General features: G+C 46.8%; 2 protein-coding genes across 2 annotated transcripts; both read left to right on the forward strand.

The window, feature by feature from the left end:
- Positions 1 to 1,149: 1,149 nt before the first annotated feature.
- THUMPD3 (THUMP domain 3 tRNA guanosine methyltransferase) lies at positions 1,150 to 7,061 on the forward strand. Its single transcript, XM_074879245.1, has 9 exons — positions 1,150 to 1,469; positions 1,864 to 1,941; positions 2,440 to 2,973; positions 3,803 to 3,933; positions 4,358 to 4,427; positions 4,813 to 4,928; positions 5,112 to 5,222; positions 5,460 to 5,583; positions 5,848 to 7,061. The coding sequence occupies exons 1-9, from the start codon at positions 1,242 to 1,244 to the stop codon at positions 5,977 to 5,979; spliced, it is 1,524 nt and encodes a 507-aa protein (XP_074735346.1). The 5' UTR covers positions 1,150 to 1,241; the 3' UTR covers positions 5,980 to 7,061.
- A 1,555-nt stretch (positions 7,062 to 8,616) lies between these two features.
- Positions 8,617 to 11,110, forward strand: LOC141947772 (von Hippel-Lindau disease tumor suppressor-like). Its single transcript, XM_074879246.1, has 3 exons — positions 8,617 to 8,849; positions 9,048 to 9,158; positions 9,525 to 11,110. Exons 1-3 carry the CDS (start codon positions 8,627 to 8,629, stop codon positions 9,707 to 9,709), a joined length of 519 nt encoding a protein of 172 aa, XP_074735347.1. The 5' UTR covers positions 8,617 to 8,626; the 3' UTR covers positions 9,710 to 11,110.
- Positions 11,111 to 11,199: the final 89 nt, after the last annotated feature.

Raw genomic sequence — 11,199 nt, forward strand, 5'->3', positions numbered from 1 at the left:
AAAATGTCACAGCGGAATCAGAAAGTACGCAGGAAAACGAAAACAAACAGTGCTGTTGCCAGTACGCACTGCAACTGCAGAAGAACGAGCTGCAGGGACAAGTTGTGTTTACATTTATAAATGCAATGCTGGGAAAAGGTAAAGACTACGGGATTTGAAGAAGAGAGGAGGGGAAACGGTGCCTCTTCAGCTTCGTGCAGTTCACACTTTGTCATACTGACGCAGTCATGGCCATGGAAGGTGTTTGGGGTGGCCCATCTCTCTTTCTGTGCCTCCTGAGAAAACATTTAGTGGCTAGATTTGTATTTAAAAATCAATTCTAGTGCTGGAAACATGCCAAAGACAATAGCCAGAAGATCAAGGAAATCCAGTACGTTTTATAACAAGGAAAAAAAAAAAAGGAAATGGCCACCCATGGCTTGCCACCCAAAGGGAAGTGAATCCTGGGGCAGTCACGGCTCAGGTGGCGCGTCAGGGCTCAGCTGGCAGAGCCGGCCAGCTGCTCAGCCAAAAACCTGCGCGGCCCAACCTCACACTGGACGTTTCTGCATCCGGGCCCCAAAAGGCTTCAGGGGCACAAGGGGAGCTGTTGGCCACCCACCCACACCGGGACCATGGCCTGAAACTGCATTTGCAACCTTGTGAAAGCGTAACCCGCTGGCTCCCTTCCGTGAACGCTCCCCGAGGAGAACGTCCAGGGCCGGTGTCGTGTGAGAAGAGAGGAAACGCGCACAGACCCGCGGCCTGCACGGATCCTTCGCCCTTCCCTTGGGATTTTTGGTTACAGCTTCCTATTTACTACCCCTCAGGGCAAAAATCTACCTCAGCTTTCTCACAGCCGGGTGTCAGACACAAACCCGCTCTCCCGGCAAGAATGTTTCCCGGGCCACCGGCACCGGCGACAGCTGCCTCATTGACGCGCCTGGGCAGAAACAAGCGGCCGGTGGAGGGGCGGGGGCGGCGAGCTGGGCCGTTCCCGCCGGCCGGGCCCGGTGCGCTCCGAGCCCGCCGCGCTCTGCGGGGCCCGGGCGCCGCCTCCCGCCCGCAGCGAACAGCGGGGCCCTGCACGCAGCCGCCGGGCAGCAGGGGGCGCTGCCGCCAGTGCGCAGCCGCGGAGCGCGCGCCCGGCCCGGAAGCGGAAGGGGCGGGGCGGCTGCGGCGCGTGGGGCCGGTTGGGCGGCGGGAGGCGCCGGCGCGGCTCGGCCCGGAGGTCACCGGTCACTGTCCAGCGGCGGCCCGGCATGGCCGAACCGGAGGCGGACACGGCGACGGCGGGCCAGGGTCCGGCTCCAGCTCCGGGCCCGCCCGAGGAGGGCGCGGGGCTCGCGGCCGTTATCGGCGCCACTGTGCCCACCGGCTTCGAGCTGACGGCGGCCGAGGAGGTGCAGGAGAAGCTGGGCTCGGCCTCCAGGATCAGCAGGGACCGGGGGAAGATCTACTTCGAGGTCCCGGCCCGGGGCCTGCCGCAGGTCCGTGAGGGCTCCCCGGTCCGCCGGCGGGGCCCGGCCGCGGCTGTGTCCCGGGGAGCGGCAGCGTTACGGCGGGGCCCTGGATGAGCCAGAGGCTCTCGTCTGCGAGGCGGCCGTTAGGAGAAACGCGTCAGAGTTGCGCTTCGGCAGGCTGGGTTTCAGGAGCCAGGTCCGGCTTTAGGCTGGGTTTGCGAGGGTAGATGAAGGCAGAGACGCAGCTGAAGTCGGCGCAAGGAGCCCGGCTCTGCGCGTAAAGCGACAGCCCCCACGTGAACACGAGTGGAAAAACGTGCTCTTAACTCTAGGTGTAGACGGCCAAATTCTAACGACACTACACGCAGTCCCCTCGGCGTACCTGATCAGTGACGTGCCGCTGTGGTTTCATTTCTTCTAGGTCCATCGCCTAAGGTCAGTGGATAACTTATTTGTTGTTGTTCAGGAGTTCAAAGACTATCAATTTAAAGAAAACAAGGTGAGTTACTCCTCATTTTTCAATCAGTCCTGGGGTTTGGAGTGGCTTTTTAAATTTAAGAGTAGTTTCATTAACAAGGTTTTTTCATTTTATTTGTGATACTATCCCAGTTCCTCTTGGCTGACTTGTAAAATCTGGCTCGTGCGGTCGCGTGGTCTCACATCATCAGTTAAATATGTTGCATCGGCAGAATCTAGGATGAGAGCTGATACCGTGCTCGTAGGACACACGTAGGCACGGGACAGTAAAGTACCACTTGGGTCATTTAATGTAGTGTTAGCTGTTTATTGGACAAGACAAATGGTGAAATACTATGGGTCCTGTGACTTTAAGTGCAATTTAGTTTGGTTATGGCAAAAATCTCACAAAAACCTGTAAGCTTTGCTTAAATGTGTAGTGGGTTACACGTTTAGGAAACTAAATTGAGAGATTTTAAAAAAGGATTGTTTTTAAAGGGATGGAATGACTTCAAAGCACAACTTTTTTTGTCTTTTGAAGGAAGATGCTCTAAAGGATTTGGAAGATTTGGTTAAAAAACTGCCTTGGACCGATCCGTTGAAAGTTTGGGAGCTGAACAACAGCTTAAAAAAGAAAAAGACAAAACGCAAAAAACATAATCTGCAGAGCGGTGCAAGCAAAGAGAAGTTGAATGAGGATGGAGAAGAGGAAGGAACAGATCAGAAAGATGCTGGTAAACGGGAGGACTGTGCCCAAAATGCTGCGGGTGTAGAACCCGCTAGTGGCCAGGATACGGAAGAGACCCAAGGAGTGGCATCCCGAAATGGGGAGGAAGGGGAAGATAATGAACAATCGGATGCTAAAGGCGAATCGCAGGCAGGTTCTGGGAGTGCGAGCCAGGCTGGCGATGGGAAGACAAGCGAAGGAGAGGTGAAGGTGTTGAAGTTCCGTGTTACATGCAATAGAGCAGGAGACAAGCACAGCTTCACGTCCAACGAGGCCGCGCGAGACTTCGGTGGAGCTGTGCAGGAGCACTTCCAGTGGAAGGCTGACATGACTAACTTTGATGTAGAGGTATAGTGCTGTGCCTTGGAAATACCTACATTTCTGTTGTAAAGATTCTCAGTTCTTAATTCTGATGCTTAGAGAGCTCCAAAATGCCTTTGAAAGATGACTCTGGACCTGAAAACTGGTAATGCTGAAGTCATGGCTGCCTCAGAAGCATTAATTTCACTGGCACATTATGTGCATCCTCAGACCCCACCACTTGCCAGTGCTTTGGCTATCATAATAATCATCTCTTGTGGTCCAGTGTGGGCACCTCTCCTCTTCCTCGGGTCCCTCTTTTGCTCTGCAAACACAGTTGCCTTCTCCTCAGGTTAACTGATAAACATCACTGCACCCAGTGCAGCGGCACCACAGCTTTCGAGGGGCAGAAAAACAAAGTTTTCCTTGCAAGTGTATTAAGGGCTGGCCCATTGTCCTGTGACAGTGTTTCTACCTTCCGAATTAATATGGTGGAGGGGACCAGTGATAGGATTATTATTGTTGCTTTGCAGATGCTTCACTGTGACTTGCAGGAATTGCCCAAGTTCTCCCCCATACTTCTAAACCAAAACTTTTTAAAAGTCAGCATAATGGTTATAGCACTTTTTGAAGTCTTGTGTAAAAGATCTGTGTGCATGATAGAATGCTTATTCTTGTTCTGTGTGAATGAGAGAATGTGTGAATGCTCTCCTGAACTTTGTCCATTGTTGCCATTAAAACAGTGGGTTGCTTTTCTCCCAAGAATGCTTTTTATACATAGCTCCTGTGTTTTAAATTACCGTCCAAGGTTCTCATAACAGGTGTGCTACGAAAAACTTCTGTTACTCCTGAAATTGACCTCAGGGTTTTTCTTTAGGTTCTTCTGAATATTCACAACAATGAAGTGGTTGTGGGTATTGCATTAACTGAAGAAAGTCTTCATAGAAGAAACATTACACATTTTGGACCCACAACTCTTCGTTCAACTCTCGCTTATGGCATGCTTAGGTCAGTGCGACTGCATAGTATTATATTATTCTCAGTTAGCAAGTCCTTTTGTTTCAGAAATTAGACCCTTTATCCCCCCCACTGCTTCCTTAAGAACCATTTCTGTTAATTCTTAAAAACAAAAAGAAAAAGCAAAAAAAAGCATAGGTGCCAAAACAGTGTGCTTTGTAATTAACAGTGAATTTTTTCCAGCGAAGTAAACATTTGCAGTGTTAGCCAATTTTCAAAATACTCTATCACATTCTTTAAAGTATTTCACTGTATTGCTGCTTATAAAATGCTAATTAATGAAAGGAAAAAATTATCATATAGGTTTTTTTGTTAAAAGGGTAGAATCAGAGTGATTAATATAATTCAGTTTTCCTTCTTTGTAGAATTTCACGTTTTTAAGACTTTTCTGACCATCTTTTCTTCTGTTCCTCAGACTCTGTGATCCACAGCCAACAGATATCATTGTTGATCCCATGTGTGGTACAGGTGCAATACCAATAGAGGTGATTCTTCCTTTATTTTTTAACTTAATAAAACTTGACAGTATCTGCAGCTGAATAATACGTGTAAGTTTTCTTGGTAATAACTGAATAGTGAACTCCACAAGTATCTCAGCAACTTCTAAAAAGATACAAATGCACTTTCTGTAAATGGCCTCATTTTCCTTCCCAAAGCTGTAGCAGGAAGAAACTAAATCCAAAAGTATTTTGAGCTTTTTAAAGTGCATAATACCTGTAACAGATACCTGCTACAGAATTTTAAAATCCTTGACATCCACTTCTGGTTGCTATGTTGTATTCTGTCATCTTTGGGTAATTCTTCTGTTTGTTTTGTTTTCAATTAAGTAGTGTTGATGCTAATGTTGCTTATTATCAATATTTTCTCCAGGGAGCTACAGAATGGCCTAGCTGCTACCATATTGCTGGTGATAACAACCCACAGGCTGTAAAGAGAGCAGCAAACAACATCTGTTCTTTACTAAAGAAAAATGAGAGTAAGGAAAGGTGAGAAGAGTACAGGTGATTTTCCTCTCCTGTAGTATTGTATGTAAAGAAATCCATTTTGCATTGATGCATTTGACCACCTTGTTCATATTTTCCTATTTGTTCTTTTGTTAACATAGAGCTCCTCAATTTAAAAATACTCTCAGTAAACCATGTCTGAGATAAACGTCTTTGCACTTGCAGCAGCACTTCCCTGGGCATACCCTTGGACATCATTCAGTGGGATATCTGCAACCTCCCTTTGCGGACTGGTTCTGTGGACATTATTGTGACAGACATGCCATTTGGAAAGAGGTGAGGTGACACTGAAGTGACTGCCTACCTGCCACTGCTGCCTGTGCTTGCCTGGCCGGGGTTAGGGTTCTCTCTGGTTTGGTACTTAACCCGACCTAAGTATTGAAGTACTCTGTATTAAAAATGCAGGTTGAAATTAACAGTAAATGTGGTCCTGAATGAGCTAATCCACATCTGAAAGACCAGCAGTTAACTATTTTTCAGTGATCACAAAGGGGATCCTAATTTATTTTGCAGGATAGGGTCAAAGAAGAAGAATTGGGATCTCTATCCAGCCTGCCTGACAGAGATGGGCCGGATCTGCACGCCAGGGACAGGCAGGGCTGCGCTGCTTACGCAGGACAAGAAATGCTTTGCCAAGGTATGTGCTCTGGGAGAAAATCAAACCTATTCACGTTTGAAAAGATACTGAGGAAAAAATTGTAAGCTGACTTCATTACAGGAGATGATCTATTTTTAGAGCAATAATTAGTAACATTTAAACACAGTTTGGGACCTAAAGAGTAATTTGGTATTGCCTTCAGATGTGATTTAGAATAAGCAAAAATAATTTCTAAAGCAAATTTACCCATATTATCTTATCTGGAGGTTGCCACCACTCTCTGGCTGTTTCTTTGGATTGTAGGCCTTGTCGCGAATGGGACACATCTGGCGCAAAGGTCAGACTGTATGGGTGAATGTAGGGGGGCTTCACGCTGCAGTGTATCTTCTGAAACGCACCTGGGAAAGAGCAGAAGAAAAAAGATCATTCTGGTAACCTGCGTGGAAGAAAACAAGCAATACCTCCAGAATTTCCTGAACGGCAGTCTGGTAAAGCAGACACCTGAGAGCACAGGTCTGTCAATTCCTGAGGAAAAAAAAACAAACAACACGTGTAGAAATTGTCTAACACAAATATTAAACCAGGGATCAACTTGAGAGCTACCAGATGTACTAAGTGTTCTGAAACCTTGTTATTCAAATCACCTCTTTCCTCCCTGCCACCGAAACTGAAATTCAGTAGTGGAATTAGTAGTGCTTTCCTTTGCCTGAGTCTTCTCTACCGTGTCCATTGTATTTCTCAGTTAAATGTATATTTCCTCTGCTTATAGTAGAAAACATGTTGAAGCAGCTTCGGACGTAACAGTTAATTTACTTCCCAGACTGTAGAAATTGTGTATCTATCTTTAAAATGACTAACAGGACTACCAAGACTGTCATATTGAAGGGTTTAGAGGTAGTATCTCTTTAACATAGGATTTTCCCAAATTGAAGTTTTCTAATTTATACCATTGCCTAAACATAAACTAAGATAATAAACCAGTATCTGTTTTTTATGGCCTGCTAAGCAAATGCCAATTAGTAAAGAGTATGCTGATGCTACTGTTTTTCTTACCTGTTACCTCAATTTAGTGCTAATTATTAGTAAATATCTAATACATATTTTAATGTACCACTGCCATGGGGGTAACACGCAGCCTTAGCATACTGTCTGTAGTTACGATCTGAGAACACAGATACTATTGGCAATTACTTTAAAAAGTTTGTGTTTTCAGTGTCTGCTGTAGACACATCAGGGTGGCAATATGTTTAAATTTATTAGGTGATTTAACTGCTGTAGTTATGACACAATATTTACAGAAAATATATTACCTGTTGAATAACTTGGTGGCAAATATTTTTTTTCTTCTGTGAATGTACTGTGATTTCTCAGGCCTCTTACTCTTTGCTCATCAGAGACTGAAAACACTAGTTACCGGTTTGCCATTTTCATTAAAGTGTATTCATGCTAAGTATGTGTAAGTGTTCAGAGGTGAATTAACAAGTATTAAAGTTTTAGAAGTTTTGCATAGGACATAAGTCTTAATTGTATTCTTTTTCTGGTCCATGTCCAGTAGAGGATGATGCAGTCCTTTTTTATCCAGAAAGACTACTCTGTAGTAAATGTAGTGCCAACAGCATCCATTTCTTTCCCACACTGCATGGCTTACATGACAGTGTCAAGGTGATGCACGCAGTCGTTTTATGAGGTGGCTTTCTAATTAGAATGAGTTTAGTAAAATGCCAGTCATCCCTTTTGGCCTGGAAGGTTATAGGGTCATGTTTTGTTTTTTAAACCACAGCTAACATTAAATAGATTCAAATTGGACTGACATGACACAGCAAACTCAGCTTTAACTAACACCAGGAGATGGGAACCAAGATTACTGACTGCTGCAGAGAATTTATATTTTCAGTACTTGTCACTAAAATGTATGGCCTCACATAATTGTGTCATATGTCATAGGAAACCATGAGTTTGAGGCAGGAATGGGAAGACATACAGTGATACATGTGTGTCTCTGCTCTTATAAATGTGAAGCGGTGCTATGAGTTGTGCAATTTAAAGCAGTTTCTCTTAAAAGATTGTACTTCCGGTTTTATGGATCATTGCTACCAGACACTGAGAAAGAACAGCTTTTTCCAGTTAAGACAGTGACCTCTTTGGTTATATATGCTGTGTAATCCCACAATGCTGCAGTTTCTCAGAGTAAGTATCTGAAATACGTACTTCTTCCACGGTGTGAATTTACTGTTTTCCTCTCATAGAAGGAAAGTGGGGAAGCAACTTCTTTTGAACAAGGGCCAGCAAGCACCTCCCCAACAGTTCTTACATGTTCAGCTGTGCTTGGAAAAAAATGTAACTGACAGATGATGGCTTCTCTTGGGTCATTCTCTACCAATTTACGTACTTCTCCCTCAAGGGCTGCTAGAGGGACAGTCCAGAAATTACAAAAGGACCCCTCATCTAAGTCTTGTTGCAGAACGTGAAGTATTCTAAAAGAAAAAGCTGATAGGTGTTGAGACACAAGGAAAAGGCACTGTATTGATACTTTGAGCGCTGTAACCTGTACTGACTATGGTGAAAAATACACTAACCTGCCTTGGTGTGTGAAATGCTGTTTTGAAGGGGTTCTGTTGTCACATCCTTGAGAAAGCAAAACCTCATCTGAGAAAGCTTACCCCTTTTTCCAGAAGGTCTGAATGCTTTTGTGGGTGTAGGAGACCTAAAGCCTTCGGTGTTTGAAGTCAGATTAAAAGGTTTTGCCAGAAGTCTGCCAGGGCAGCTTCAGCAGGGCCGGGATGGCTGGGAAGAACGTCCCTGTGCAGCAGATCACATCTCACAAGACCTGCCTAGGTGTAACTGAGGTCCTAGAAGCGCATTTCCCTCTTTAACGTGGCACAAATTCCCCCGCCACGCCCCGTTCCGTTTAGTGCCCTATTTTCGGGCAGAAGCGCAGCCAGGGTTGTTTCTCAGTTCGCCCCTCACGGCCGCCATGTCGCGGACAAGGCCCCGGCGACGCGCATGCGCCAAGGGGGCGGGCCTGTCCCCATGCCCCTTTTCGCGCATGCGCGTCGCCGGGCGGCGGGGAGCGGGTCCGGGGATGTCGCCGCCGGGGCCGGGGCCCGGGCCGGGGGTGGGGGGACGGGGCCCGGGTGTGGGCGGGCCGTGCCTGCGCTCCGTTAACACCCGCGAACTCTCCGAGGTCGTCTTCAACAACCGCAGCCCCCGCTCCGTCCTCCCGATCTGGGTGGATTTCGAGGGCAGGCCGCAGCGCTACCCGGTCCTGCAGCCGCGCACCGGGAGGATCATGCACAGCTACCGGGGTGGGTACCGGGGGGGGGGAAGTTGCTGCCGGCAGGTGCCCCCTTTCCTCTCCGCCACCCACCTCGGTGACACCCCCGCCACGATCGCGCAGGGCCGCCGGGGCCGCGGCCTCTAAACGCGGAGCTGATCGGTTCCTTCCGGTTCTCCCTCAAAACCGCGCGTTCAAACTGCCGTAACTGCGGCGTTTTCTCTCCCAGGTCACCTCTGGCTCTTCCGGGACGCGGGGACGAACGACGGACTCCTCGTCAATCAGCAGGAGCTGTTTGTAGCGGCCCCCAACGTGAATAAAGCAGACATCACCCTGCCAGGTAACCAGACCAGGGCTGCGTGGAAACCCGTGAATTTTGTGCTTGATCTCTTTGGACTTCAGTGATCTAGTGAGAAATCACATACTTGAATAATCTGCCTCAAAGATAGGAAGAGCTGGGGTGGGTTTCTAGCTAGAGCAGAGGCGGTGTGTCGAACAGAGCTGTGGACATGCCTCTCGTTTGTAGATGTCTGGGTTCCATAGGGCGCCTCGTGACAAGAAACAAGGTTTTTTCCTCTCTTTCTCACAAGCCTAGTGGGTTGTGGATGACGCTGTGGCGTGTCCTGTTCTGTATTCGTGGGTTGGCGGCAGCAGTCAATGAGAGCCCTTGTGACGACGTCGTGTGTGTGTTTGTTTTCAACCTCAGTGTTCACCCTGAAGGAGAGATGTCTGCAGGTTGTTCGCAGTCTGGTCAAACCGATGGACTACAGGAAACTGGACATTGTTCGGTCGCTGTATGAAGAGCTGGAAGATCATCCTGACGTTAGGAAGGATCTTCAGAGGCTTTCTCTGGAGAGAAGTGAAACGTTGAAGAACGGAATTCTGGAATAACAGTTGCTCACTTCAGACGCTTTAAACAGCAAACCACCGAGTTGCAGCAGGGATGGTCACTGCGAAACATGCCAGGGACTGATGTCTGTATTTTAAATTCTGAAACATAAACTCAGTCAAATTGTGGAAAACTTGCTGTGATGGTAAGTCAGACACAAAAGACTAAACGGCATGTAGAAGCGCACCAGGAGCCAGGTTCCTGATGGTTCAGTTCTGTTCTTCGTTACGCGTATTGCAAACTGATGACTCTAGAGGCCTCGCGCAGGTGATGCTCAGAGACGTGTTATTTGGACTGTATCTCAGAACACTGCGTAGGGACATAGATCAGGTCATCTCTTTGGATAATATGCGTACAGATCAACTTTCTTTGTATTGGAAAGTAAATTACACCAAGGATTAATTTAATCCAGACTCTCATGATTATAAGTGGCGGACCAACACCAGTGTTTCTTGAATAGTTTGTTTTCAGTGGAACTTCAGTCTTTCACACTCAGCCCAGACTTGCCTGTGAATCACCAAGCATGGGGGGTGTTTGTGTACACGAGGGTTTCCATCACCACCTCCTGAGGGCCTGACCTGAAATGTTATGTTGGTGGAAAGATGACATGTAAATGCTTGGGGTTTTTTCTGCCTCTTACCTTTATGTCATACGACCTTTGCAGCTGACACATTTTTACACAGATTGTACCCCAAATGCCTTATTTATCCTTCATGGTTGGATTCTTGCCTACTTGATCTCAAGGTGATCCAACCTAGGCCGCCATATAGACTGGATCCTAGTTTTGGGGCACCTTCCTCCTCCACAGCTGCTTCCCCAGTACAGGCGTATCAGGTAGCGTTCCTAGAAGGTCAATGCTCCGAGTTGTACCTTTTCCCATTGCAATGCAGTAGTTCAGGTCATAGTGGGAGGCATTTTCAGGAGCATGGGCCACTCCAACTGCTTGTGTCTCCTAAGGAACCGACCGCAGCCTTCCCATCAGCTCCTACGGGCCTACTGCTAGGTTCAGCTCATAGACAGATCCACACTTTATTACAGGCTAGGCAAGCAGAGAAAACATTTCTTTACCTGTATCCTCTTCCCCCTGTACTTCAATAGAATGTGCATTTGCGTGGCTGTACTCACGTACTCCAGAGCAGCATAGTTTGTAGCAGGTACATGAATTGTCCAAGTAACAGATGTAGTGCTGTTCAGTGTTGGAAGCAGATTGATGGGAGATGATAGCAGTTATTTCTATGGCATACGTTTTTTTCCAGTTAAACGTTCTAAGAAACACAGCTGTGAAACTGAGAATATCAACATATTCTGTAAGTATGAAATGTCTCCCCTGTTGTAGACTTGTTTTCTTACATACTGGAAGTGTATTAATTGATCTTTGTCATAAAAATGTAAATCTGTGTTAACTTTTTTTACTCCAATTCTGTCAAACAACTTCACTGTGCTTGTGACTGTATGCTTGTGTTCCTGCAGTACCCCTGAAAGTCACTCTGCT

The sequence above is a fragment of the Strix uralensis genome, chromosome 10 (genome assembly GCF_047716275.1).
Source record: "Strix uralensis isolate ZFMK-TIS-50842 chromosome 10, bStrUra1, whole genome shotgun sequence".
NCBI classification, from domain to species: domain Eukaryota; kingdom Metazoa; phylum Chordata; class Aves; order Strigiformes; family Strigidae; genus Strix; species Strix uralensis.

Coding starts and splice junctions, on each gene's coding strand:
- THUMPD3 (XM_074879245.1), top strand. CDS start 1,242: ATGGCCGAACCGGAGGCGGACACGGCGACGGCGGGCCAGGGTCCGGCT. Junction 1,470..1,863: donor CGGCCCGGGGCCTGCCGCAG/GTCCGTGAGGGC, acceptor CATTTCTTCTAG/GTCCATCGCCTAAGGTCAGT. Junction 4,428..4,812: donor CAGGTGCAATACCAATAGAG/GTGATTCTTCCT, acceptor TATTTTCTCCAG/GGAGCTACAGAATGGCCTAG.
- LOC141947772 (XM_074879246.1), top strand. CDS start 8,627: ATGTCGCCGCCGGGGCCGGGGCCCGGGCCGGGGGTGGGGGGACGGGGC. Junction 8,850..9,047: donor GATCATGCACAGCTACCGGG/GTGGGTACCGGG, acceptor TTTCTCTCCCAG/GTCACCTCTGGCTCTTCCGG. Junction 9,159..9,524: donor AGCAGACATCACCCTGCCAG/GTAACCAGACCA, acceptor TTTCAACCTCAG/TGTTCACCCTGAAGGAGAGA.